A 25934-nucleotide genomic window follows, 5' to 3' on the forward strand; every position below is an offset into this window, starting at 1 on the left:
ATTCTCAGACTGTGTATGAGGTATAGATTGTCCTGTTAAGGACTACACATACTGGATTTTATACTCCCTTCAAGCATGTGTGTCTAGAACAGTATATATGATGGATGTAATGGGAAAATATTTGGCTTTCCACTAAGAAAAGATACCTGAACCAGCCTCATTAAATGCTTCATATGCTGGATAAGAGAAATTTAAGTTTGCATGAAATAATTGGGTTTTCTATCAACATGTCATACATTTTATTTGAAGAGGTGATACAGTAAACTTTTTTTATTTGAAGTGGGGGGGGAATGTGCTCAACAAAAAATATGCTCTAGAGGCTTTGAATGCTTTGTTTATTCTTATGTAGGTATTTGTAGACCTCACACAAACTCACATTTAGTTATTATGTCTCAGTCACAACCCGCATATTCCCACGCCATATTAAAAAGCCAATAATGTGCTCTAGGAAAGCTGCTTGTTTTGGAAACTCTAACATACATACAGTTTGGATACATCATCTAACTGACAGTTCTTAGTGCTCTGTTCTTTACCTGGTAAAACAGAAATTTTAGTGGAAGATCATGCATCATGTTGCTTAAATGATTATGAATTCCCTGGAAGTCTTCATCCTTCACACAGTTCTTTAGAATTACTTTAAAACAAAGTTGTGTAATTTGTAGAGATTTCTGAGACCCTGAGTCAGTCTGACGGTTAAATAGAACCATGTATTGCTTGCATTTATCATTCAGACATAGCTAGTTTGTCCATTACGACAATGTTCCAAACACACCAAATCTTTTTGGCTTCACTTGAAAGTAGATTAGATTTCTATTGTCAGACATTGACTTTTGGTGTGTGTGTTTTTCTTTTCAGTTTGGACTGAATGAGAAACTGACTTTCATTTATAATCTTAAATTGAAAATTCAATTCATAAAATGGGGCAGGCGTAACTTGTTAAAAGTTGCAGGTTTAATTATTTTATGTGTAGAAAAATTCTCACCCTATGGAAGAATATGTGATTATGATTGAAGGCTCTACTTATCATTCTCCTAGTAAGAAATATCAAGGTGTAGCAAATAGAGGGCTGTTATAGAAAGGGATGGGCTCTCACTGATACAATGAATTCCTGTTTATCACAATAATACAATAAGGTGTTCTTATGGTAGTAAGACATAATTCTAAGTGCTGAGGATTAATAGAAAAATATAAGCCTGTTAACTGATAAGAGAGCTTTACTTCATCCCTACTGTGAAATGCCCTCAGCTGTTGCTAAAGGTATGACAGATTACTTACTGTGTAATTATAACTGCATGCTTTCATTTGTTGACCCAGCATTCCCCAGCTAGGGTATAGCTTGTTGGCTGTCATGTATCTGCTGGAGATCAGCCTCTTCAGTACTGGTGAAATGCACTATGCTTGTCAGTCTCTATTATGTCACTGTTTAAACAAATAGCAATGTATCCAGTGCTATTAGGTGCAAAACTACATGCTTTTCCATTGAAGAGGGCCCAGCGGTCCTTTATTTAATCCTAGTTGCTTTAATACCACATATTGAGTGGGAGATTGTTCTCTGAGATCTTTGTAAAGGATTCAATCTGTGTTGGATCTGGTCTTGGCTAAGGCTGTGCCATGGTCATTTCACTATGTCTTGAAGGTTTGGCTATGGTTGCCACCTCCTCCTCAGTTGGACGACAAGCAGATTTTTGCTCACTTGCGGAGACTTATGGATATGACTGCATTCCTGAATCTTCTGCAGGACCCAATTCCTTCTGACACTTCTCTAAATGGTCTGGTCAGTGACTGGCATGACAGACTGCTGGCTGCCATCGATAAGATGGCTCCCCGACATTGTCTCCAGCCCCATCTAAAGTGGGCTCCTTGGTACACCGAGAAGCTTGGCAATAAAAAACAGGAACTCAGACGACTAGAGCGAGTTTGGAGAAAGTCTCATGATGAAGTTTCAAGAACATTTTATATGACATTTGAGAGCCTATGAGATGGCGGTGAAGTCAGTCAAATGCAACTTTTACTTGATTAGCATTGCATCTGCTAACTGACACCCAGCACAATTATTTAAGATGGTTAGATCTCTTACCGCCCTGGAAGAAGGGTGCCTAAACACTAGTCAAATGGATCAGCCGTGAGGCATTTGCGAGTCACTTTGCAGATAAAATCTCGACACTCTGCCACGACTTCCATCCAACTTTAGACACAGAAAGCGAACTAGAGGCCTCTTGGATGTCTTTGGAGAGATCACTGAGTAACTTCAGATGACTCATGCTGACTGAATTTTATTTTATTCAGTTTAGCCCACTTCTCGAGCCTATCAAGATAATCCTGTATTCGAATTTTCTCTTCTGTTGTGTTTGCTACCCCTTCAAGTTTAGTATCATCTGCATATTTAATAAGTACCTCCTTTAATCCCTCATCCAATGATTTATAAATATGTTAAACAACACAGGCTCCAGGACAGATCCCTGGGGCACTCCACTTGTCACTCTTCTCCAAGAGGATGCTGAACCCTTTGGGTTTGATCTGTCAACCAGTTATCGATCCACCTGATAGAAATAGGATCCCTCCCGCATTTTACCAACTTGTCAACAAGAATATCATGTGGAACCTTTGTTGTTGTTGTTATGTGCGAAGTCGTGTCCAACCCATCGCGACCCCATGGACAATGATCCTCCAGGCCTTCCTGTCCTCTACCATTCCCTTGAGTCCTTTTAAGTTTGCACCTACTGCTTTAGTGACTCCATCCATCCACCTCATTCTCTGTCGTCCCCTTCTTCTTTTGCCCTCAATCACTCCCAGCATTAGGCTCTTCTCCAGGGAGTCCTTCCTTCTCATGAGGTGGCCAAAGTATTTGAGTTTCATCTTCAGGATCTGGCCTTCTAAAGAGCAGTCAGGGCTGATCTCCTCTAGGACTGACCGGTTTGTTCGCCTTGCAGTCCAAGGGACTCGCAAGAGTCTTCTCCAGCACCAGAGTTCAAAAGCCTCAATTCTCTGACGCTCGGCCTTCCTTATGGTCCAACTTTCACAGCCATACATTGCAACTGGGAAGACCATAGCCTTGACTAAACGCACTTTTGTTGGCAGGGTGATGTCTCTGCTTTTTAGGATGCTGTCTAGATTTGCCGTAGCTTTCCTCCCTAGGAGCAAGCGTCTTTTAATTTCTTTGCTGCAGTCCCCATCTGCAGTGATCTTGGAGCCGAGGAAAATAAAATCTGTCACTATCTCCATTTCTTCCCCATCTATTTGCCAGGAATTGAGAGGGCCGGCTGCCATGATCTTTGTTTTCTTGATGTTGAGTTTCAAGCCAACTTTTGCGGAACCTTATCAAAAGCTTTACTGAAATCCAGATAAACTATGTCCACAGCATTCCCCTGATCCAGCAAGGTAGTCACTTTCTTGAAAAAAGAGATAAGGTTGGTCTGATATGACTTGTTCTTGTGAAACCTGTATTGAGTATTAGAAATCACAGCTCTCGGTTTCAGCTGCTCAAGGACTGACTGTTTGATGATTTGTTCCAAAATTTTGCCACCTACAGATGTCAGGCTAACAGTTTGTTACTTACTTGGATCCTTCTTTTTCCCTTTCTTGAAGATGGGGACAACATTTGCCCACCTCCAATCATCTGGCACCTCACCTGTTGTCCAAAAAGTGTCAAAAATAATGGACAGAAGTTCAGAGATTACATCTGCAAGTTCTTTTAGTACTCTTGGATGCAATTCATCTGGCCCAGAAAATTTTGTTTCATTTAAAGAAACTAGGTGTTTATGAACTGCCCCCACAGTGATCCTAGGCCACCATTCCCATCTCCCTTGTTGTGATACGTTTTTGACACAATGAGCATGATTTCCCTCACTAGAGAAGACTGAGGAGAAATAGGAGTTAAGCAGTTCAGCCCTCTCTTCATCATCTGCTATAATTTCACTTTCTTGCCCTCGCAGTGGTCCTATCGTGTCCCTATTCTTTTTCTAACTTGAAATATAACTAAAGAAGCGCTTTTTGCTATGTTTGAGCTTTAGCTTTTCTAACACTCTCTCTACAATCATTGGTTATTTGTTTATACTCATCCTTGGTAATAAGGCCTTCCTTCTATTTCCTAAATTACATTTTTTTTATTCCTCAGATCATTTGACAGCTGCTTATGGAGCCAACTTGGCTTCCTTAGGCTCCTTCCATCTTTTCTTCTCAAGGGAATTGTTTGTGATTGAGCCTTCAGTATTTCACTTTTAAGAAACTCCCAGCCCTATTGGACTCCCATCTCTTTAAGTCTTTCTGACCAAGGGACTCTACCCAACATACCTTTGAGTCTGTTAAAATCTGCTTTTCTTAAGTCCAGTCTATACATCTGACTATGTAAAGGTTTTTTCTTTCCCATAACTGGGAACTACTACATGGTTACTACTACCAAGTATGCCCACTATTTCCACCTCATCTACAAGTTTTTCCCTATTGATGAGAATCAGGTATAAAATAGCAGAGCCCTTGGTTCCCCTCTCTACGTTCTGGGAAATGAAGCTATAGGCAAGACAACTTAAGAAATTAACAGAGTTTGTATTTCTAGCTGAGTTGGTTTTCTAACAGATATCTGGGTAATTGAAGTAACCCATGACCACTGTTTCCCCCCTCTTTTAGAATTGTCTAATTTGGTCTAGCAGTATCTCATCCAAGTCCTCTGACTTGCTTTGGGGTCTATATCAGACTCCACAATACTGGCATTCTCATTTCCTACTCCTTTTATATTTATCCAAAGACACTCAACTGAACTTTCATGCATGTACATGTATTTCTTCATGTATAAAGATTCTTAACATATATTGCTACACCTCTCCCTTCCTTACTTGTCTGTCCATTTTGAATAGATTGTACCCCTTGATTCTGGTACTGCAATTGTTTTATCCTTCCAAGTTTTTGTGATTCCTATTAGGTCATAGTCCCCTTTCTCTATTAGGACTACGAGTTCCTCCTGCTTGTTTCCCATACTCTGTGCAGTCCATACCTCTCCTTTTCCATATTAACTCCTCATTAACTGCTGCAAATGAATGCAATGTGCCTACGTGACTCAGAAGTGATATAGGCACATTTAGGGGTGACACACTAGTTTTGGGAGCAAAACTCTGTGGTAGAAGCAAATTTTACTATAGAGTTTTTGCCTCCAAGCCAGCACATCCCCCGCTGACATCCCTAATGTGCCTATATCAGTTCCAGGTCCCGGAAGCATGTCATATTAATTTCTGACATTCTTCCTTTCCCCCAGTAAGTGCATCACTCACCAGCACCTTTGAGGAACCTGGCAGCCCTACTGCTGCTGCCCATTTCTGGCCCATGCACCATTATAGTGTTCATCACGTATTAAGCTGATGTGTGGTTTACTTGATAATGTAAGGAACTTGTATTCTTTGGTGTATTCCTTGCTTTAAGAAATTTAAATTTGGTGTTTTGTTTCTGAAGCTGGACAAATTATTAACCAGATTAGTATTCAGCCCCATGCAAGGAAGAAGAATGAGGAAAGGGTAAGATTACATTCTTTGCTTTCTAGTGTTGGGGAGAGCAGATGTACAAATAAGTTTGTAGTCATACCACTGTTGACTATTCCAGTCTCTGATAAGACACTTTCTGATTTATAAAATCTGTTTGGCAGCACTCTTTTTATTACTTTCCAAGTAAACAGCAAATGTGATAATTAATTTTGAGTTGCAGTTAAGTAAGCATAGCTATTTTGACTCCATGTCTGCAGGTTATGAGATGTCAATGCTGAGGCATACGTGTTGATTAAGCAGAGCACAGCAGCCACACTGAAGTCATAATAATGCTGAACTCTATGTTTAATGCTTACTGAATCCTGACTACTTGTGAACATTATGTGCAATCTGTTTTGGTGAGGAGTGGGACTTATCTATCCAAGGGAAAGGCTTAGAAGAATAACGGCACATTGTCACTTTGTAGTTGAGTATGGTTAAATTAATAATGAAAAATATAATAAAGATTTCCTAGTTTATTTTTTAAAGTTAAAGTACAATTCACTGATAAGCAGTATATTCATTCCTTCTTGATTTCCCCTTCAGCTTTTGACCAAGGAATTGAATATGCTGTGAGTGCCTATTGAGAATATACCCTTTTCATTGGTCAGCAGTTGAGGTATTTGGCAAATGAAGTATAACAGACACTTGCAGCAGTCTGCCCACCAGGCATGGCAGTTTCTTGAGGAGTTAAAATAATTAAAAGGAAACTAGATCCTGAACACAAATAAATGGGGCAACTTCCATCTGTCAACTAGTGCAAGATGCTATTCACAATCCTAGAAGTGGTCTTCTAATTGTTCTCATAGAATGAAGCAGTAACAAAGTGAATTATATTCTGGGGATAGAAACAAAGAAGGTAATTTTATGCCATAAGCACATTGGGACAGGGAACAGCTGTCTTTTGCTGCAGTGGTCCCCAACCCGCGGGCTGCGGCCCGGTGCCGGGCCGCGAAGGCCAGGGCGCCAGGATGCGGCTCCCTCTCCCCGCCCCCCCGCAGTAAAAAACTTCCCCGGCCGCAAGCTTGCGGCCCGGGAAGCTTCTTACTGCAGGAGGGGGGAGAGGGAATCAGGGCCGCGCCTGCACATAGTGCAAGCGCGGCCGAAATCATGCATGTGCGGCACTTTCGCACATGCGCGAAAGTGCCACACATGCCCGATTTCGGCCCTGCATGGTGCAAGTGCGCATGGGCAGCTGCGCATGCGCAATGCGCAGGCACACATGCGCGGGCGGGCAGTTGCCCTGCCGGTCCCCAGCCTCAAAAAGGTTGGGGACCACTGCTTTGCTGTATAAATTTCTATGTACATGTTGTTGTTGTTGTTGTTGTTGTTAGGTGTAGAGTCATGTCCAACCCATCGCGACCCCATGGACAATGATCCTCCAGGCCTTCCTGTCCTCTACCATTCCCCGGAATCCATTTATGTTTGCACTTACTGCTTCAGTGACTCCATCCAGCAACCTCATTCTCTGTCGTCCCCTTCTTCTTTTGCCCTCAATCATTCCCAGCATTAGGCTCTTCTCCAGGGAGTCCTTCCTTCTCATGAGGTGGCCAAAGTATTTGAGTTTAATCTTCAGGATCTGGCCTTCTAAGGATCAGTCAGGGCTGATCTCCTCTAGGACTGACCGGTTTGTTCACCTCGCAGTCCAAGGGACTCGCAAGAGTCTTCTCCAGCACCAGAGTTCAAAAGCCTCAATTCTTTGATGCTCGGCCTTCCTTATGGTCCAACTTTCACAGCTATATATTGCAACTGGGAAGACCATAGCCTTGACTAGACACACTTTTGTTGGCAGGGTGATGTCTCTTCTTTTTAGGATGCTGTCTAGATTTGCCATAGCTTTCCTCCCCAGGAGCAAGCGTCTTTTAATTTCTTTGCTGCAGTCCCCATCTGCAGTGATCTTGGAGCCCAGGAGAATAAAATCTGTCACTACCTCAATTTCTTCCCCATCTATTTGCCAGGAATTGAGACATAAAGGTAAAGGTAAACCCTGTGCAAGCACCAGGTCATGTCTGACCCTTGGGGTGATGCCCTCTAGCATTTTGCCTGTGCCTTCCCCAGTCATTACCGTTTACCCCCCAGCAAGCTGGGTACTCATTTTACCGACCTCGGAAGGATGGAAGGCTGAGTCAACCTTGAGCCGGCTGCTGGGATCAAACTCCCAGCCTCATGGGCAGAGCTTTCAGACTGCATGACTGCTGCCTTACCACTCTGTGCCACAAGAGGCTCTTAGAATTGAGACATAGGTGACACTATATAAAGTGTAAGTACAGCTTCTTTGAGAAAAGTACATTCATCACCATCCTAACCTGTGTGTGTGTGTATGTGTGTGTAAAGTACCATCTAGTCACAACCAATTTATAGCAACCTCAGTATGGGCTCTCAAGACAAGGGAGAAGTAGAGGCAGTTTGCCACTGCCTTCCTCTGTAGAGTCTTCCGTGTGGCCTCTCTTCCCAGTACTGGCCCTGCTTAGCTTCCAATCTGACAAAATTAGATATATACCATGATGCCTTCCCTTCCCATCCTTACTATATTTGTAAACAAAAATAGGTGTTGATCTGGGAAACATCTTCAAAAGACATGGTTCTTCTATAACTCCGTGTCCACTAATATGAAAATAGCACGTTCCTGTAAAAGCAAAGCTGTCAAAGCTTATCTGTAATGCCATAATGCAACAGTTCTATCAAGGTTTCCATAGTCTGGTTGTTGTGGGTTTTCCAGGCTGTGTGGCTGTGGTCTGGTAGTTTTAGTTGCTGGTATTTTTAGTTTAGGAACTAAAACTCTCAGTCCATGGACACACAGCCTGGAAAATTCTTAACATCTGGTTGACTCTGGCCATGAGAGCCTTGGACAATTCATTGTACCCATAGTCCCTCATCCATGCCCCCTGCTAAGTAAATTAGGTGTTTTTTCCTTTGGTCCATCAAAGCTACTTAAAGACTCACCTGACAAAAGTGGATGACAATCACTGGATTCAATTTTTTTTAGAACTGTAGCTTGGATTTACCAGAGTATTTCTGCAGATAGAAGAATTTTAACCCATAAAGCACAGCTTTCTAGCCTCTCCATATCTATTTCAGGTTATATTTTCAGCTGCAGGAGGGAGGAAAGTTGTGTTCAGCTGTATCTGGATCTTATATTTCACAGCATCTGAGGGTCTCTATAGCTTTTCAGGAGATTATTTGAAGCATACCAGAAGGTTAAAATAAATTGGAAAAATCAAACATCCTTTTATGTTCACAAGATCCCATGCACTGCAGTTTTGTCGAAGAGAAATAAAGGAGACAGCAAGAGTTGTAGATATGTAGATTAGTGCTCTTGCCAAAATTTTGATTCTCATCAGAGATGGTCAATCTGTTGTGTATCTGCCATCTTCGGCCCTGTTTAAGGTTTAATTATCTTCCATCTGCTTAAGTTCTCTAGAGGGCCTTGGGGATATAGAATAACCACACACTTTTCCAGTAGTGTCTCCCCAGAGAATGGATAAATCTAGTTGCTGGCTGTGTTTTTATCAGTTTTGAGTTTCAAACTGACTTTGCAACTGTAAAGTGACATTCAAAGTGAAAGAGGGAAGCCATCTAAAATCTGTGCCTTCCATTTAGATATTTACTCTTCAAAGGATGGTATGAGCTGTCCCTGTCCTAGTGCAGAGACCTGAGACAGTGAGCTATGAATTAACTCTTCTCACACTTACCATGCAATCTTAAAAGCCGTTATGCCCTTCTATATGACTGTACTTATCAGGAGTGTAACTCTGGTTAGGGTTATGCTGTATGTTTATCATGGTGGCAACATTAAGAAGCCATATGACTGATATGCATGCACTTTCTTATTTGTTGTTTGGCAGTATTTTTTGTAGGCAGCCACTTTATTTCTTTTACCTACAAGGTTCCCTAGAACCTGAGTAGCAGTTGTATTGATATGTTGCAACAAAAGAAACATTTCTGAGGGACCTTAGAATTATTGTGACTTATTATGCCTATGAAAGTTTCTACCACACAATACATTTGTTAGTCTTCAAGACTCTAAATTCTCTTAATTTTTATCCCCATCTTTTAAATACATTTTGAAAGTTCACTTAATGGGTGCACTCAGCTTTATCATGTTCACACTCCTATAATCGGTAGATTGCAAAAATGAGAAGATGATGATGATGTTATCCATTCAGTCTTGTCCAACCCTTGGCGATTCTATAGGAAAGTTTTCATCATACCTTTCTGTCAATGACTGCTTATTTTAGTTGGTTCATGGTCATCCCTGACTCAGCTTTGATTGTGTTGAGCCAGTGGATCCTTTGGTGACCACGTTTCCTTTTGCCGCTGACCATGCCGAGCATTAATGATTTTTCTAACGAGTTTGATTGCATGTTGTATCCAAAGTAAGTGAGCTTTAACTGTAATATCTTGCCTTCTAATGACATAGTTGGTTTGCTCCTCTCTAAAACTATTTTGTTGGTAACTTTGGCTGTCCATGGTACTGGCAGCATTCGTCTCCAACACTATAATTCAAAAGCATCTATTTTCCTCCTGTCTTCTTTCTTTAGGGTCCAGCTTTCACATCCATAGCTTGTTATGGGGAAGACAATGGCGTTGACTAGCCAGCACTTTGTATTAAGGCTGATATCTTTATTTTTCCATATTCAGTTCATGCCTAACATTGGGTTCCGGTCCAGTGTTATTCACTGTTTAATTTCACAGCTGCATCTACCACTTTGAGTGATCATGAGAAGAGGGCTTTCCAAATTTTGACTTTGAATACCTCACATATTTTAGAAGCTTTATAATTAATAAATACTCTATTAATTTTGTCTTTATCCCTGTGCTACTATGCCCCTCTGCTATTATTTCAACACTTTAACTTTCCTTTCTTTGTAAAATGAAACAAGAAACTAAAATATATGTAATAGGAATATGTTATTGTAACAATTAGGTCAGATTATTTACCTGGAACTGCTGTTCTTCAAGTGGTTATCTGTGCAGTCACAAACCCACACAACCTTCCCCTGCCCATATGCATGTAATTTATCTAGCCGGCTGTGTCATTAGGAAAAATTCATAGGTGAGCACAGTTCCATACACCCCAGGTGCACATAATGAGCAGCTGTTGTGGGTGGAGAACCTCACAATTGGAGTTTTATGGTCTCCGAGTCAGACTGTACATGCTTAAAATCCCATACATTTGACTGCACAGATGCCCTCTTTAATACCAGTTGCAGATAAGCAACCCATTTTTCTTTTTAAGTCTTTAAATCAATCAATATAACCCTTTCCCTTCTCAGATTTTAATATTTATTAAATTTGGTGGTAATGTGGAGCTCAACTCTCTTACAGCAGAAGACAGAGGTGATAAGGCAGGGGAATATTTAAGAATTGTTTTTCACCAGCCATAGAACAAATGATTAATTATGATTTTATCATAATCATAAAAGCATTTACTTGCTATGTTCTTGATCTATGACTAAATATATACAGACATTTTGACAAAATATTGATAGGTTGAAGTTGTGGCTGTGCACTGTTTTAACCATCCAACCAGCCTAGCTACAAAACAGTGCAATTCCAAGTTAGGTATATCTTGTTGTTAGGTGTGAAGTCGTGTCTGACCCATAGCGTCCCCATGCACAATTATCCTCCAGGCCTTCCTGACCTCTACCATTACCCGGAGTCCATTTAAGTTTGCACCAACTGTTAGATAGGTATATCTAGCCTAACATTTTTCAAGAGATCCTGTTCTGACTTGAGATATTTTCTTGGTCTTTTGCTATCCCATATATAGGCTACCCACATTTTCTTCCATTCTCTTAGAATCTTGTCATTTACTGTAACAGAGAGATTCTGAAATAAAAATAATAGCTGGGAGAATGCTATTTTGTACATTTTGTACATTTATTCTTCTTAATAATGTTAATTTCAAGGATACCCAATAGAACATATTAAAAAGGTATTTTTAAATACATGATCCAAATTTAGATTATACAAAGTATACTGTTTGGACAGTGTGTTTCCTTGATTATATAAGGTTTTTTTTTTCTTCAAAGCCTCCATTAAGACAAAAGACAGAGGGTTTTTTCAAGTGTTCACCTTACTATCAGGAACTGAGCTATTTGTTTTTATTTATCTCAAGGGCATTAGATCAACTTCCATCAGGAAGATCACAATAACATCAGCAAAAAGATTGAGTTTAAATTGTTTGTCTTCCACTGAATTTCTGTACTATTTCTTCCATTTGTCTACTCAGAGTTTCAGTTGGTTCAAATGGAATAATGAACAAAAGGGGTGACAATAGACATTCTTGTTTTACTCCTCTGTAAATCTCTGGGGATTAGACAGACACTCATTTAGTTCCTGTTGACTTCAGATAGATCGTTTTTACCCTGGTGATAAATTCTGCACCGAAATTGAAGGCCTCAAAACAAACATACTTTGTATTCTGATATTTCCCTGTTCAGTATAAAAATACCTCGGTTTTAGACATCTTAAGTAATCAAGATGACGTCAGAAAACAACAAAAGGGCGGCGGAACCCAACCTGAAAATCAATTTTCAGATACAGACCTAGCCTAGAAGATAGTTTCAGGTAGGTTGTTGTTTTGGTCTGAGGCACCAGAAAAAAGTTTGAGCCTAATAACACCTTTAAGACCAACAAAGTTTTATGCAAGGAACCCAAACAATTGAGCAGCTAAAATATGAAATTAAGTACAAGTATTACACAGTGAACAAAACTTGAGACTAAAAACAACACACACACACACACAATACAAATAAAAGCTCAGTATACAGGAACGAGTATAAGTTGCATGTACAATAACTACTGGATCTCGGTAAAGGTAAAGGTAAAGGTATCCCCTGTGCAAGCACCGAGTCATGTCTGACCCTTGGGGTGACGCCCTCTAGCGTTTTCATGTCAGACTCAATACGGGGTGGTTTGCCAGTGCCTTCCCCAGCAGTAAAGGTTACACATATATAATAACCACAGGACAAAACATGTTTCACCCTTGAGGGCCTTCTTCAGTGGTCTAAATTGTATTAATACACATATAAAAATGTAAATATATAAAATATATTTTTCAGGACAAAAATACTCATGTAGGGATGTTATTAAATTGTAGCATACTGAGTTTTCACAAGAAAAATGTTTAATTAAAAATGTTTGTAAGGAATTATAATGAATTATAAGCAATGGCTACTTAAAGTGAAAAAATATAGCTCCAAATAATAGTTACAGATCAGGCCTGCTTATACCAAGGAGCTCAAACTCATCAGAGTTGGTAACTATGAAGCACCATTTTGTTAAAGAGATTAATGGCATAGAATCAATGTGTTATGATATTTTTAAAAATTAACATTGAGCAAGCCCCTATTAAAAGTCAGAATTAATCCTATTTATTTTTAAATAAATTTTCACATATAGACATGAACTGATCCAATATGACTTTTCTTATTTAATTAATCAATTAACTAATTATATTTCTATACCACCCTCCCATGAGGCTCCACATAAAATATGGAGGCTAAGCATTGAATCAGGGTACAATAATAGTTATCATAACAGTGGGTTAAAGGTTTACAATAGTTTATAACAGAACAATAATTTTTATGATTTTATAACCCATTGGGAGGTCGATTTGGATTCAGATTGTTGTGGGGGTATCTGGGGGCTAGCGGATGTTGTTTGGTTAGTCTGGGGGGGGGGCAGTGGATGTTAATTGGTCAGTCTGCCTCAAACAAATCCCAGGTGGAGAAGCTTCCTTTTATAGGCCCCACATATAAAAAAAAGAAGGTTGCACTGCTCATCATCGGGTCAGAACTCAAATAAATTTTACACATGGTCATATGACATTTATATGCTTTAGGATGCTTAGGGCTAATCCTGCATTGAGCAGGGGGTTGGACTAGATGGCCTGTATGGCCCCTTCCAACTCTATGATTCTATGATTCTATAATTGTTAGAGTTCAGGAAGGGCCTTTATCTCTCCAGGGAGCTCATTCCACCAGGTGGGCCTGGACAGAGAAAGCTTTGGCCATGATTGAGGTCTGATGTGCTGGAGTGGGGGCAGAGGGTGGCCCGGGGCCCCGAGCACGCGTGGCAGCCCCAGTGCAAACGCGCACGCGCAGACTTGCCGCAGGGGTGCAAACGCACATGCTCGCCGATCTGCACGTGCATGCATGCGCAGCACTGCTGTGCATGCGCATTTGCGCCCCTGCTGGGCACAAACGCGCATGCTTGGCAGTCTGTGCGTGCACGTTAGCGCCGCCGCCATGCTGCCAGCCATGGTTCCCTCTCCGCCCGTCTGGGCCACCAGTAAACCTGAATGGAATGGGTCAATGGCTGAAGTTTCCTCCAGGAATGTTGAGATTTGGTCCACAACAGCCATTTCAACCAACAGAAACACTAAGTACAAGATGGGGAGGTACTTGTCAGGCTCCAGCGGGTCCAGAGATGTTTTTTCAGCAACAAGCACACCACTGCCTCTTTTAATCCTTCCAGGAATTCTCTCATTGAGAGGGAGTGGTTGATTATTTCCCTGAGGCAGCCCCGTATTCTTAGTTGTTTTTAGGAGCCATGATAGGCATAGCACAAATAACAGGAGCTCCTCTCATCTTCTCAATTGCTCCAGAAGACTAAGGGACACTTGGAAGTAGAATTTGGTGTGGCAGAAAGGGCTGCATTTGTAGAGACTGCTTAGTATCCCCTCCTTCCCCTAGGTGTTGAAGCATTTACTGTTTCTGCACAAGGTATTTTAGATTCACAGAAGCCATGGTTACTGTATCATGACCTTGGTTTTATGGGGGAAGGGGTATTACAATAGGGCCATGATAAAAGAATGAAGGAAGAACTGATTCATTGCGTTTGTCTTTTATGTATGAAACCTTTCATTACAATGAAAAAGTAGTGAATAATATTTCATCTCCATAGTGAAAATGGAAGCAAATAGTACAGGTCTGGTTTACTTAGAAGTAAATTGGAATCGTGTAAAATAATCTGATATGTATTTTAAAATTTCAAAACGGCACTAATTCTCTTGTTATTTTTTACATTTGCTAGTATCACTTCTGATCAGCTTGTTTTGGATGACGTTTAGTTGGTATTTGCATAGTAGATTAAGAGTCCGGAGTACTGATGGATCTAGAATATCTGTTGGAAAAACAGTTTGATGCAGTAGCTGTGAGTGCCTTCCATCAACTAGATACAGTTTGCCAACTCTCACTTTTCTTGGCGTTGTGACACTAATCTCTGTTTTTGTAACTGCACAATTGGACAACTGTTACATGTTCTATGTTGGACTGTCATTAGAAATGATCGGGCAAATGTAACTGATTCAGAATGCAGCAGCTTGACAATTGTCAGCTGATGGGAATACATGTTCTCTATGGTAAACAACTACATTGATTACCACTTTGTTTCCAAGTTCAGTTCAAGGTGCTGATTATGACCTTTAAAGCATTTCTATAACTGTTTCTTCCTTTATGTCCTGGTGTGCCAACTGCAGTCTTCTGATTCTCCATTTTCTAGTTCTCCTACTTAAGGTAGCCTTAGCAGTTAATAGATCCTGATGCATTTCAGTGGCAGCCTTCACCTGGTAGAACAGGCTCTCCGAGAACATATAGGGACTTTACCTTTCATATAGGTTTTGGAGATGGTGCAATGTCTTTTTATTTGTGAGGGCTTTTAATAGAGAATTCCATCCACAGCAGTCTGTCCTTTCCCAAAAGTCAAACTAAATGGCACAAGGGTGTTTCCCTCCAGCATTCCATCCCTCTTCTAAAGGTGTTTGGATACAAGAGCAGCATTCTCATAGGCTCAAACGAATGGCTGTATTCCCCGTCGGGGCAGGGAAGCCTTCTGTCCATCACAATATGCAGTTGAGAAGTGGAAATTGGTGGGAATTGCCAGTTCAGTCTAGACTAATCTACTGTGTGCTATCAAGACCAAGTAGTCCTGACAAGTGACAAATTTTGTATCTTTTCTTTTCCTGCAGATACATCAGAATTGTTGGAACACACAACACAGTGAACAAAGTTTTCCATATTGTGGCTTTTGAGTGCATGTTTACCAACAAAACTTTTACTCTTGAGAAAGGTCTCATAGGTAAGTGACTGGACTGCAAAATTTCTTCCTTTGTTAATGTCTTTATTTGTACCCACTGTTGCCAGTAGCACACAATTATATTAATATGCCTGGATTTTAACGAGCAAGATATGCTATGAACCTTTGTACTATAATGGTTCGATTATGTCATATGCCACGTCTGACCCATACCAAGCTGGCCACACATGCGCATTTTCGCATGCGGACGCACTTCCCTTTCCCCCCTCCTCCCGCAAAAAGAAGCTTGCAGCCTGGGGGGGCGGGGAGAGGGAGACGCGGCCCGGTGGTTGGGGACCACCGATCTAGTCCAACTCCCTGCACAATGCAGGAACTCAAGACTACCTGCCCACACACAGGTACCTGCTTTATTTCTGTGGTGTTTGGTATGCTAAACAATCCTGCCCAGCTCTTGTACCTGGGTGTGAGATAAAGAAAATGTCTCTTGTTTTTGCTCTCTGCTAGCTCAAATGTATGTACTGTGGGAAAGCAGAATTGGCACTTAAATCTTGGTTTGCGGGGTGCAGGGTCTGAAGGTATAACTGCCCATGTTCTCTATTGTTCCTTTTCTTTGACAATTCCTGCCTGTGATGCTGAACATCTGTAACTACTACCCTTTTGCCCTCATAAAGACTACTTCTGGTTTCCCCAATGCCTGGGCCTCCTGCATGTTTGTCTTAAAGGGCTCTGTCTCAGGACTGTATCCCACTGCCATGACAGAGTCGTGGACAAAGAACAAGGAGACTAAGTTAAAATCTGCAATGAGGCATGCAGCTCACTGAATGACCTTGGGCAAGTCATCATAACGTACCTTCCAGGGTGGTTATGAGAGGAGGCAGGATGAACATGTAAGCCATCCTGAGCGCCTCAGGGATGGGTGGGATAAAAATGTGACAGACAGACTTTTTACCTGCAAATCCTATTTGAAGCTTATCCTATTGGGTTGCATAAGTGTGGATGGCCCCATGGCACCTTATATGCTTTTTGTTTAGTTAAATGCTTTCATGGTGCATATGCAGACTTGTGATAAGTAAGCCATTTCTAGTTCCTGGCTTTGGCATAGTATCCATGCTCCATTTCCACATGATATTGCAGCACATAGCCAGCATTGTTACCCAATGCAAGTGTAAGATTTCTAACAATGTTTTCAGAACAGAAGCAATAGTACAAGGTCGTGTATTGACAGGACAGCCTAGTTTACCCTTTGACACCAGGGCAGTAGTAGAAGTCACAGTGCTGTGCTGACTTAGCAGTCATTGCACTTCATAAATAATTACTTGCTGATGCAACAGATTACAGATTCAGAATCTCAGATAAATCAGCTCTTATCATAATTCTTTTTCCTTTACAAATTGATCCTATGGTATAATGCCTTGGTTTCCAGAAGCGGCCCTGTGCCAGCTTTCTGTGTTGATTGCTGACTTGAAACAGAATTTTATATTCATTTTTTCCAGTTTAAATGGGAAATCCTGATATTGCAAAACCTGCAAAGCTTAAGGTTGTAAAGTTTTAAATGTCTCTTTTATAGCAAACATTAAATGGCAAGTTACCCTTTCAAAAGTGTTAAATTTTACTAAAGAATAACAAAATATTAAAAGGATGTCATTATCTTTGGGAAAATGTGGCATATAAATGTCATATAACCATGTGTAAAATTTATTTGAGTTCTGACCCAATGATGAGCAGTGCAACCTTCTTTTTTATTGGCGAATAAATAGTATGTAAAAATGTGTAGTGGTTTTAAATACCATATACAGAAGACTTTTTCTGGTATTCTATGAGCTTTAGCTATTTTATCACCTGCTGCAGAATCTTATCTTTGTGATTTTCATGTAACAGAATAATATGACCAAATATTTTGCAACTTTTTATCTAACAGTTGTCCTTAGGCTTGAATTCCTGAAGCTTGTGCTTAGTTGTGTGTTACTAAAGTTCCAAAGATTATCTAAAAAATCTGTCTCTCTTTGCATTTTTAAATATTAAAATGTTAATAACATTCTTGAGAAGGTTTATGACTCGCTTTTCGAGTAATGTCTCTCTCATATTCAGAAAAATGTTTATATTTTATAACAGAGAGGCAGGTTACAAGTGGTTTGTGCCACATATGTCCATATTGGACTGCATGAAATAACATGGGCATACCCTATTATTTAATGGATTTCACTTCAGCGTTACTTATTAACTTTTGACTATACATGTCTCTTCTTAGTCACACCAAAATTTTAGTTCAGTTCCTAATTTGGCATAGCAGTGTTCTCATTAACTGCTAGTGGAGTTATTTTCTGTATTTCATCCTCCTATTCTAGACCTCTACATGGCCTCACAGTGTTCAGTGTCTCTTTCTGCAAGAGAGTAGCCTGATATGCCGGTGGGCAGTTAAATGTTTTCCTAAGCAGATATACAGGTTGAGATTCTGTAAAACATTTGCCAAGAATAAAATTTAGCCTAAGGTAACTGGTCTAATCTTAGTGTTTTGCCACCATTTGTAAATGGTGGTTGTAACTAACAAATTGAATAAATGTTGCTATCTCAATATCTGTGAAGCCAGTTTTGAATTTCTAAATGACTTGAAATAGATATTGCAATAACTTACAAATTTCCTTTGGCTTCTGATGAGTAATGGCCCATTGTTGGCAGCTTTAAGACTCTAATTGCAAAAAGCATTACTATTGACCACAATTTGGGCAACACAATTGGAAAGAGGAAAGGTCTGTTATTTATTTCTGCAAAGTCACCTTTAGTGGTATTAATATTGAAAGTACAAATATAATATATGTAAATAAACTACTGTGACTCAAAGTAGAAGTAAAGACTGTCATGTTGTCTCTCTTCATATCGAGATTATTCTCTATCACTGTTTTTCAGAGTAGTCGTTTTGTTGCTCATCTGAGTGTCCATTTTAATTATTTTGAAGCAATTTCACTTGTGTTGGGCAGTCCGCTCTTGGTACATGCTACAATCCCAAATTGTTGGATGTGCATGCTGTGCTCCTAGTGGAGGTTGATTTTCTGTATTTCCTCCTATTCTAAACCTCTACATGGTTTCCGTTCCTCTGTTCACAGATTTACAGGTATTCTTGGAGGTGATAGTATTTTGAGGAATCATGGTCTGAAGCAAATCTTGTAGAATCATTTGCCAACATATACAGTCTCAAGTGATGGTCCGACTATCAATTTCAGGGCTAACATAAAGCATCATTGGATTATTATTGATTTGATCTGTTAAATGTCTTAGGTCACTTACACATGGGTTTTGGATCCTGGCTGTTTGTGGATGTCAGTTATCACGCTTAAAGAGACTATAAGCATCTTCAGACTATGATTTGCTTAGTTGACTTTATTCTGTATCAGTCCAAAATTTATTAATGCATAATAATTTGAGCACTGAGACTAACTGGAAGTGTGTCAATGTTAGGAGGTTGACAGATTTGTTGAATGGCCCAATTTCTGTGAAGGGAAAAAAAATCCACAGCAGTGGGGGGATTGCTGGGGTGTGGGTAGGTGAGTTTTCCAGGGGGGGGTGTTAAGTGTGGCAGGGCCCCCTGCCTCATTGACAAGCACACTGTCTTCTATAACCAATGGCACCACGCACTAGTCTAGGCTTAAGCTAAAGCCAAGACAACACTGCTAGGGTCGGCCAAGCCAGGCCAGACTCCATCTCTGCCTTAGGTTTGGAATGACAGCCTTTGCCTGACCCAGAGGTGCCTCTGGACTCAAGCTCGCATCAGCTCCCCCCCCCCCATTGTATTTCTAAGCGAGTGGACTGGCTTCCTCCTGTTTGCCTAAGGGCTCATAGGAAAATCCTTTGTCTTGCAACATTTTTCACACTTGGCCCCTCTGCCAGGGGAAATCTCCTCCCCACATCCTGCCAGCTAGACCTGATGGCTCTCTTCCTCAGAGCCATTAATACCTTTATCCAAATCCATTTACGGCCATCACCCCCCCACTTGTCCTAATCTCTGGGGACCCTGGAAACTTCCAGCACATGCTTACCTGAGCCTTGTAACATAGCCCCCTTCCCAAAATCCTATAAAAACTGTGGCTTCACACAGCCACTCTGAGTGTCTTCCAACCCGGGACCTCCCACGCTGGTTCGTGCTTCTTCCTCTGACCCACCACTCCCCGGACAGGTAACTATCAAGCCTTCCACTCTTCCTCCCCCTTCTCTATATGACTGCTTGTATGTGTGTTAGTTATTTGTGTGTACTTTTGTTATTTTCCTTTCAATAAAAGCTTATATTAATATTTTAACATTTAAATCTGTGTTTGCCTGGAGTTCCTACAGGTGTAATAAACCCTCGTATACAAAGGTAACGATCCGATAACGCTAAGTTACCCCCCTCTCGCAGCATTTGAGCTAATATTCCCCACAAGCTCAAAGATACGTGTTTTCGGACACGTGTTCAGCAATTTGGGTAACAGGGGTGAATGGCCAGTCTGGGTCTTGCAGTGTGACTCTGAGGTATTGTACCATTTTGAAGTCCCACCTCCAAACCTCAAGGAATATTTCCAACCCAGGAATAGCTAACCTCCAGGTGGGGCCTGGAAAGCTCCTAGAATTACAGTGTATCTCCTGATTATAAAGATCAGCTTTGGAGGTTGGACAGAGTTGTGGTAGAGAAGAAACATTTAAGGCCTCCTACGCAGGTTGTCGTGGAGTTGAAACACTTGAGGTCTACCGCACAGGGTTATTGTGCAGACAAAACAGGAGGCAAAAGAACTTCCACAACAGCATCCAGTTTTATCTGCACAACAACCCTGTGTGTGGTAGGCATCAAATCTACAGAGAGTCACAGAGAAGAAATACACATGGCTTGGCTGCATCCTCCCTCCAGCAGTGAAGCTGGTCACAGCAGTATTTTAAGTGAGAAGGGACTTTCTGTGGTCTCCCTGCCAGCCAACGGTTAGGCAGAAGGGGAAAGCTCTCCTGCTCAAAAGGAAAGCACAGGTACACCCACAGACTCCTCTGCGTTACTCTCAGAAACGCCTCCCTCGCCTCAGTCAGGGGCTGTTAGAGGCTTCCTTCACAGCAGGCCTTAAGGGAGCGTGGGGGGGGGGGGAGTTAGCTGCCAGGAGCAGTTAACTCACTAGGCAACAGATTCCCAACGAACTGAAAGAACTGTGAGGAGACAGTCAGGGGCGAGACATGCACACTGATTGGGTAGCTGCTGGGTGGACAGCCAATCAGGCTGGAGGAAGACATAGCCAGGAGCTGTACAGGCAACCTGATTGTCCAGTCAATGGTGAGGCCCAATTCCTCCTACCACCCCCTTACCATTTTATTTATATGGTATAGGTATAGGTTTTTCTGCAAGCTTGCAACTTTCTGACAGTTTGTAGAGAAATCCCCCCATCTGTCCCTAGCTCTGTTTTTCTGATCTGTTAATCCACAGTCTGTGACCCAATTTTGAATTAGATATATAATTAGATATATGATTAGATATATATGTTGACTGAAACCTAGGGTAGATTATTGATAAATCCTGTATCTTCAAATATTACTTTACTCCCCTCAGCCCATTTATTCAAGGATCTTTCTAGCTGGGCATTTGTTTCATCTGGCTTTCTTTTAATTTCTCAAACCCCATCAATCTTTCTCCCCTCCCCCCCATCTATTATGGCAGTTCATGTCTTCTCCATACACCAGCTGCCTATGGTATGAAAAATGCAGCGGCCCAGAAGCTGTTCTCCCAGCAACTGCCAGAAGAGACAGCTGTTAGAACTCTCTTGGCAATCATCCCCCAAACACCTCCTTCCCCTCCAGGACCCTGAACCAATCCTGCACAATCTTTAAACCCCTCCCCCTGCTCCAGAGGAGCGGGAGGAATAAAAGAGTAAGGGCATGTGGGGAGGAGTTAGGGCGGGCCCTGTCCGGGATAAAAACTCGGGGGGGGGGCCAATCAGGAGCCGCGAAGCGGCTCCTGATTGGGCCCCCCGAGTGTCCATCCAAGGCCAAGCAGCCAATGGGGAGCCGCGCAAAGCGCGGCTCCCCATTGGCCGCTTGCCCGAGCCTCGCTTGCCCTGGCTGGGGAGTCACCAGACAGAAAGAAGACGCTGCCTGCCCGGTGAGTCCTCCAGCCACCCTCCTGCCACTAGGGAAAGGAGCAGGGACGCCATGTCGAAGACGCGGTGTCCCTACTCCTTTCCCACCGCCCCCATTTTCTAGCTTCTGCCGGACCCGGGCGCTCCTCCGCTGCCGTGGAGGAGCGCCCAGGTCCGGCAGAAGCCTCCCGCACCCACCGCCGCCTTTCTCCGGCTTCTGCCAGACCCGGGCGCTCCTTCGCAGCAGCGGAGGAGTGCCCGGGTCCGACAGAAGCCTCCCCCGCCCACCGCCGCCATTTTCCGCCCCACCCCCCACCAGAGCTTTCCTTTGCTCCACAGCGGCCATTACTTGGCTGGCCGCCGAGAGCAAAGGTAGGGTCCCTGGCCCCTGGCCCTTAAAACACTCCCCAAGCCCCAGGGAAGGCGATCCACGCCTTCCCCGGGGCTCGGAGAACTTCTTAAAACTGCCCTGCCGCCTTAAAAAGCTCTCCGCGCCCCGGGGAAGGCGTGGATCGCCTTCCCCGGAGCACGGAGAACTTCTTAAAACTGCCCTGCTGCCTTAAAAAGCTCTCCGCGCCCCGGGGAAGGCGTGGATCGCCTTCCCCGGAGCACAGAGAGCTTCTTAAAACGGCCCTGCCGCCTTAAAAAGCTCTCCGCGCCCCGGGGAAGGCATGGATCGCCTTCCCCGGAGCACGGAGAGCTTCTAAAAACTGTGCTGCCTCCTTAAAAAGCTCTCCGAGCTCGGAGAGCTTCTTAAAACTGCCCTGCTGCTTTAAACAACTCTCCGAGCCCTGGGAAAGGCATGGATCGCCTTTCCTGGGGGCTGCTAGCGCCCATTGCATTTCAGACTGCAATGGGCTATATTTCTAGTCTTTTAATAAATCACTTTAAATATACTTCATGGTGTTCTTGTATTTGGAGGCTTTAGTCTGAATTCTGCACTTTATCCCATATTGACTACAGCTGTCAGAATAATTGGTTTCTGAAATTCACCTTGTAAGTGTTCTACCTTGCCAGGTTGACTTTTTGATTTTACATCAAGTCTCTTGATCTCTGACAGACAGGGTAGTTAGGGGACCGGTGGCAACATTACCCATGGGGTATGAGGATTCATACTTCAGCTCTTTGAGGTTTTGTCTTGACCAGCCTGTAACCTTTAAGGATACTTAGTATAAAATCTTTTGACAGCCTAGTCTAAGCCCACTTTGTTTAGGGCTGCATTGTCCAACAGCACCAGTTACTGGCAGTAATTGCTTGCAGTTCCCAAATGCCGGTTATTGTGAGCCAAGTGTAGAAGTCTATCACTGGTTAAATGCAAAGTGGCTTCTCACTCAAGCAGATGTGGCATGTTGCAGATTTCAGTAACAATTAGCTGCCATATATCAAAAGCCATTAAGCAAACACTTCCAAGTAGCAACTGGTACAAAGCTTTGTTAGAGCAGTTTTGCATCTCCAAAAAGAATGCTTGCAAAATTATGATTAATGCATCTCTCATTTAAAAAACAAAAACAAATATTGGTTTGCTCACCAGTAATGCACAGCCTTTTTTAAAGGACATGCTTGAAATCAATTTTAGTTTGGCGGTCATGTATGATAGGAAATGAATCTCTTTTTCAATGATTCCTTGTAACAAATCTGGTCACTGGGAGATTTAACAGACCACATTATTTAATATTTTTTATTAGTCTGTTTCAGTTGAATCAAGTTGTTTTACTTACAGACAGATTCATTTGTCAGATGTATTACTACCTGTCTGTAACATCTACATAATGGTCATCTCTGTAAAATGAAGATAGAACCAGGCAAACAAGTAATAAAAGTAAGGTAGTGGATTGATAATAGCAATTTTATGTCACTGAGCTTTTACATGCAGTGTTTCCATAACAAGTCATTAACTTCTGACTTCTGACATTTAAACATTAGTGTGGTGACACATATATATGACAGGCTACTATAAACCTCATGCAAAAAGTATTTTACTCACTGGGTTTAGTGATACCAATAAATGTATTTGAATCATTTTTTGTATTAAAAAAAGCTTTTGCATAATTTTTAACATTTAACAGAAAAAGACAGGTATACTCAAGCTGAAACTAGACTTTGCAGCAGACACATAGCTGCCACACAAAACGTGTCCTGCTTCTCTATCTCAACTCCACTATATTGACAAGTGACACCCATTAGAAAATTTGTGGCTTATCCACTAACACACATTTTGCATCACTTCAGTGTTACTAGTGTTACAAAATGGAGGCACTACGTTACTGTTTTCAGCAGTAGCCATGCTTCTCCTGTACTGTCTACTTCCAACCATATACTAAATGAGCAAGAGGCAGAAGATCTATCAAGGAAGGAAATACAGAGCAAATCAGATTACCATTAATAAAGACAATAATTCCTTAAAATACCAGAAGTCATTTTTGAAACTGTACCAAGCTCTATAGCATGGTTTGTTTGTAAGCAAATGAAGGCAGTCTTGCTAGGTTCATAGTCAACTAAAAAGCTGTCCTTGGGCTATGATGGCATGCACCATCAAACACTACTTTTTAATATTATACGTAAGTGATATAACTGAGTAAAACCTAATTAAATCATCTTAAATTTTCTAGCCTTCCCTTTCTAATAGCCCAGGGTGGGTAGCTACCTGTGGCATATGCCCTTGTGCAATATTAGACCAGGAGTGTAATTTTCCTTATTGATTCCTTATTTCACAGCTGCACATACAGAATACATTTAGATGAGTCACTCATACAGAATGGCACAGTCATTTTGGTTAGTATAAATATTAAATATTGAAGAAAACACAAAGGCAATGATTTCATTAATGTGTTAATTACATGTAACAAGAGATTTATTTACAGATTTGAGTCTGAGGTATACTTTAAAAATTCAAATCAAAATTAGCAAGTTCTGTTAGCAATCAACAGATCATCATTTGGCCCCCACCATGAGACAACTTGGAGGCAACTGGGCTGTCTTCTCTGTGCCGCTCTGTGGGGAAAGATGTCCCAACCTCAGAAGTAAGTGGAGGAGTGAAGGGAAAAACAGGTGCTAGGTCACCATCGCACATCTGAATAACAGTAGTAGTAGTAGTAGTAGTAGTAGTAGTAGTAGTAGTAGTAGTAGTAGTAGTAGTAGTATCCTTTAATTTATATCCCGCCTACTCTTTATGGTGGTTTTGTGTCTGGGAGAGCCAATTTCAACCCCTCTTCTCCTGAGCCAGGACATTGTCGTCTGGAAGACCCAGGAATGGTTGTTCGGCTTGGACCACTTCACAAGGTTGTTGTTAGTGGCAGGAATGGTGCAGTGGAAGGGGAAATCTGGTGTGCCCCCTTGAGTTCCTCAGAGATAGGATGGGAGAAGAGAAGAAACAGTGAGAAATGAATCTTAGCCATGCTCAGCTGCTGAGGCTGAATTTATGGAGGTGCTAATGAACTATCTTGTTTATTGGAAGTGGAAGGAAAATAATCTCCTAAAAGCGCTACATATACAAAAGTTAACAAATTCATATGGAAATGTAAGACCTCCCCCCCCCCTTTTGTGGTATCTCTTGGGAGGAAGCCTAGTCTTGCATCTGATAAATACATATGAAGCTTTTGTGGATTACCCAGTAAATCAATTGCTTTCACTCCTAAGAATCAATTGCTTTTGTTTGTATTTTGAGTAAAAATAATATTGTTCATTGAAGTTACCCCTGCCATTTTATAAAGTTTATGTCTCCAGTGCTGGGATTACATTTTATGGCACACACAGTCTGGCTCAACAAAGTTAACATTTATGTCATAGCTGGCTCTCGTAACAAATGAGTTTGACACCTCTGGTTTAGCCCCCAAATCATTATTCAGTACCATAGTTCAACTCTGGAAGACTAGGAGGTCCTGAGTTTAAGAGTTGTTTGTTCATGAGCAGAGTGTTTTTGCTCTTACAAAGTAATCTCAACAGTATCTAATGCTGCCACAGGAACTTGTTTGAGGTCTTTACAAGTATTGCTTGTAAAGCTATTATGATATGGAACTGTGTGATCTCTATCTTTGCAGGTTTCTTTTTGTAATAGTCTCATGTTTGTATTACTTCATAACACTAAGGGACAAAGCAGTGACTAATGGAATGTAGAGCAGGCAATGGTTATAAAAAATTGGTTGTCCTTGGTTATTCTCTAGAGATATTTTTCTAGAACTTATGAATCACTGTATCCTCATCTGTGCATCTTCTTGTGCCTCAGGAAAAATTGTTGAAAACACTGGATGAGGGAGAAAATGAATAAAAAAATCATGCATTTGTCTTTCTGCTCAGTGGCAGTTAT

At 41.5% G+C, this 25934-nt stretch overlaps 1 protein-coding gene across 4 annotated transcripts in view; it reads left to right on the forward strand.

The window, feature by feature from the left end:
- Window positions 1–25934, forward strand: part of BTBD9 (BTB domain containing 9) — a 256023-nt gene that overhangs the window by 138681 nt on the left and 91408 nt on the right. For all 4 annotated transcript variants that reach the window (XR_013231825.1, XM_077342112.1, XM_077342088.1 and 1 more), the window contains one exon: window positions 15484–15593. Coding sequence is in view for 3 of the 4 variants with exons in the window: in XM_077342112.1 (XP_077198227.1) it covers window positions 15484–15593 (110 nt within the window). In the remaining variant the exon portion in view is untranslated. The remainder of the gene's footprint in view (window positions 1–15483; window positions 15594–25934) is intronic.

The sequence above is a fragment of the Paroedura picta genome, chromosome 1 (assembly GCF_049243985.1).
Source record: "Paroedura picta isolate Pp20150507F chromosome 1, Ppicta_v3.0, whole genome shotgun sequence".
Classification (NCBI taxonomy): Eukaryota; Metazoa; Chordata; class Lepidosauria; order Squamata; family Gekkonidae; genus Paroedura; species Paroedura picta.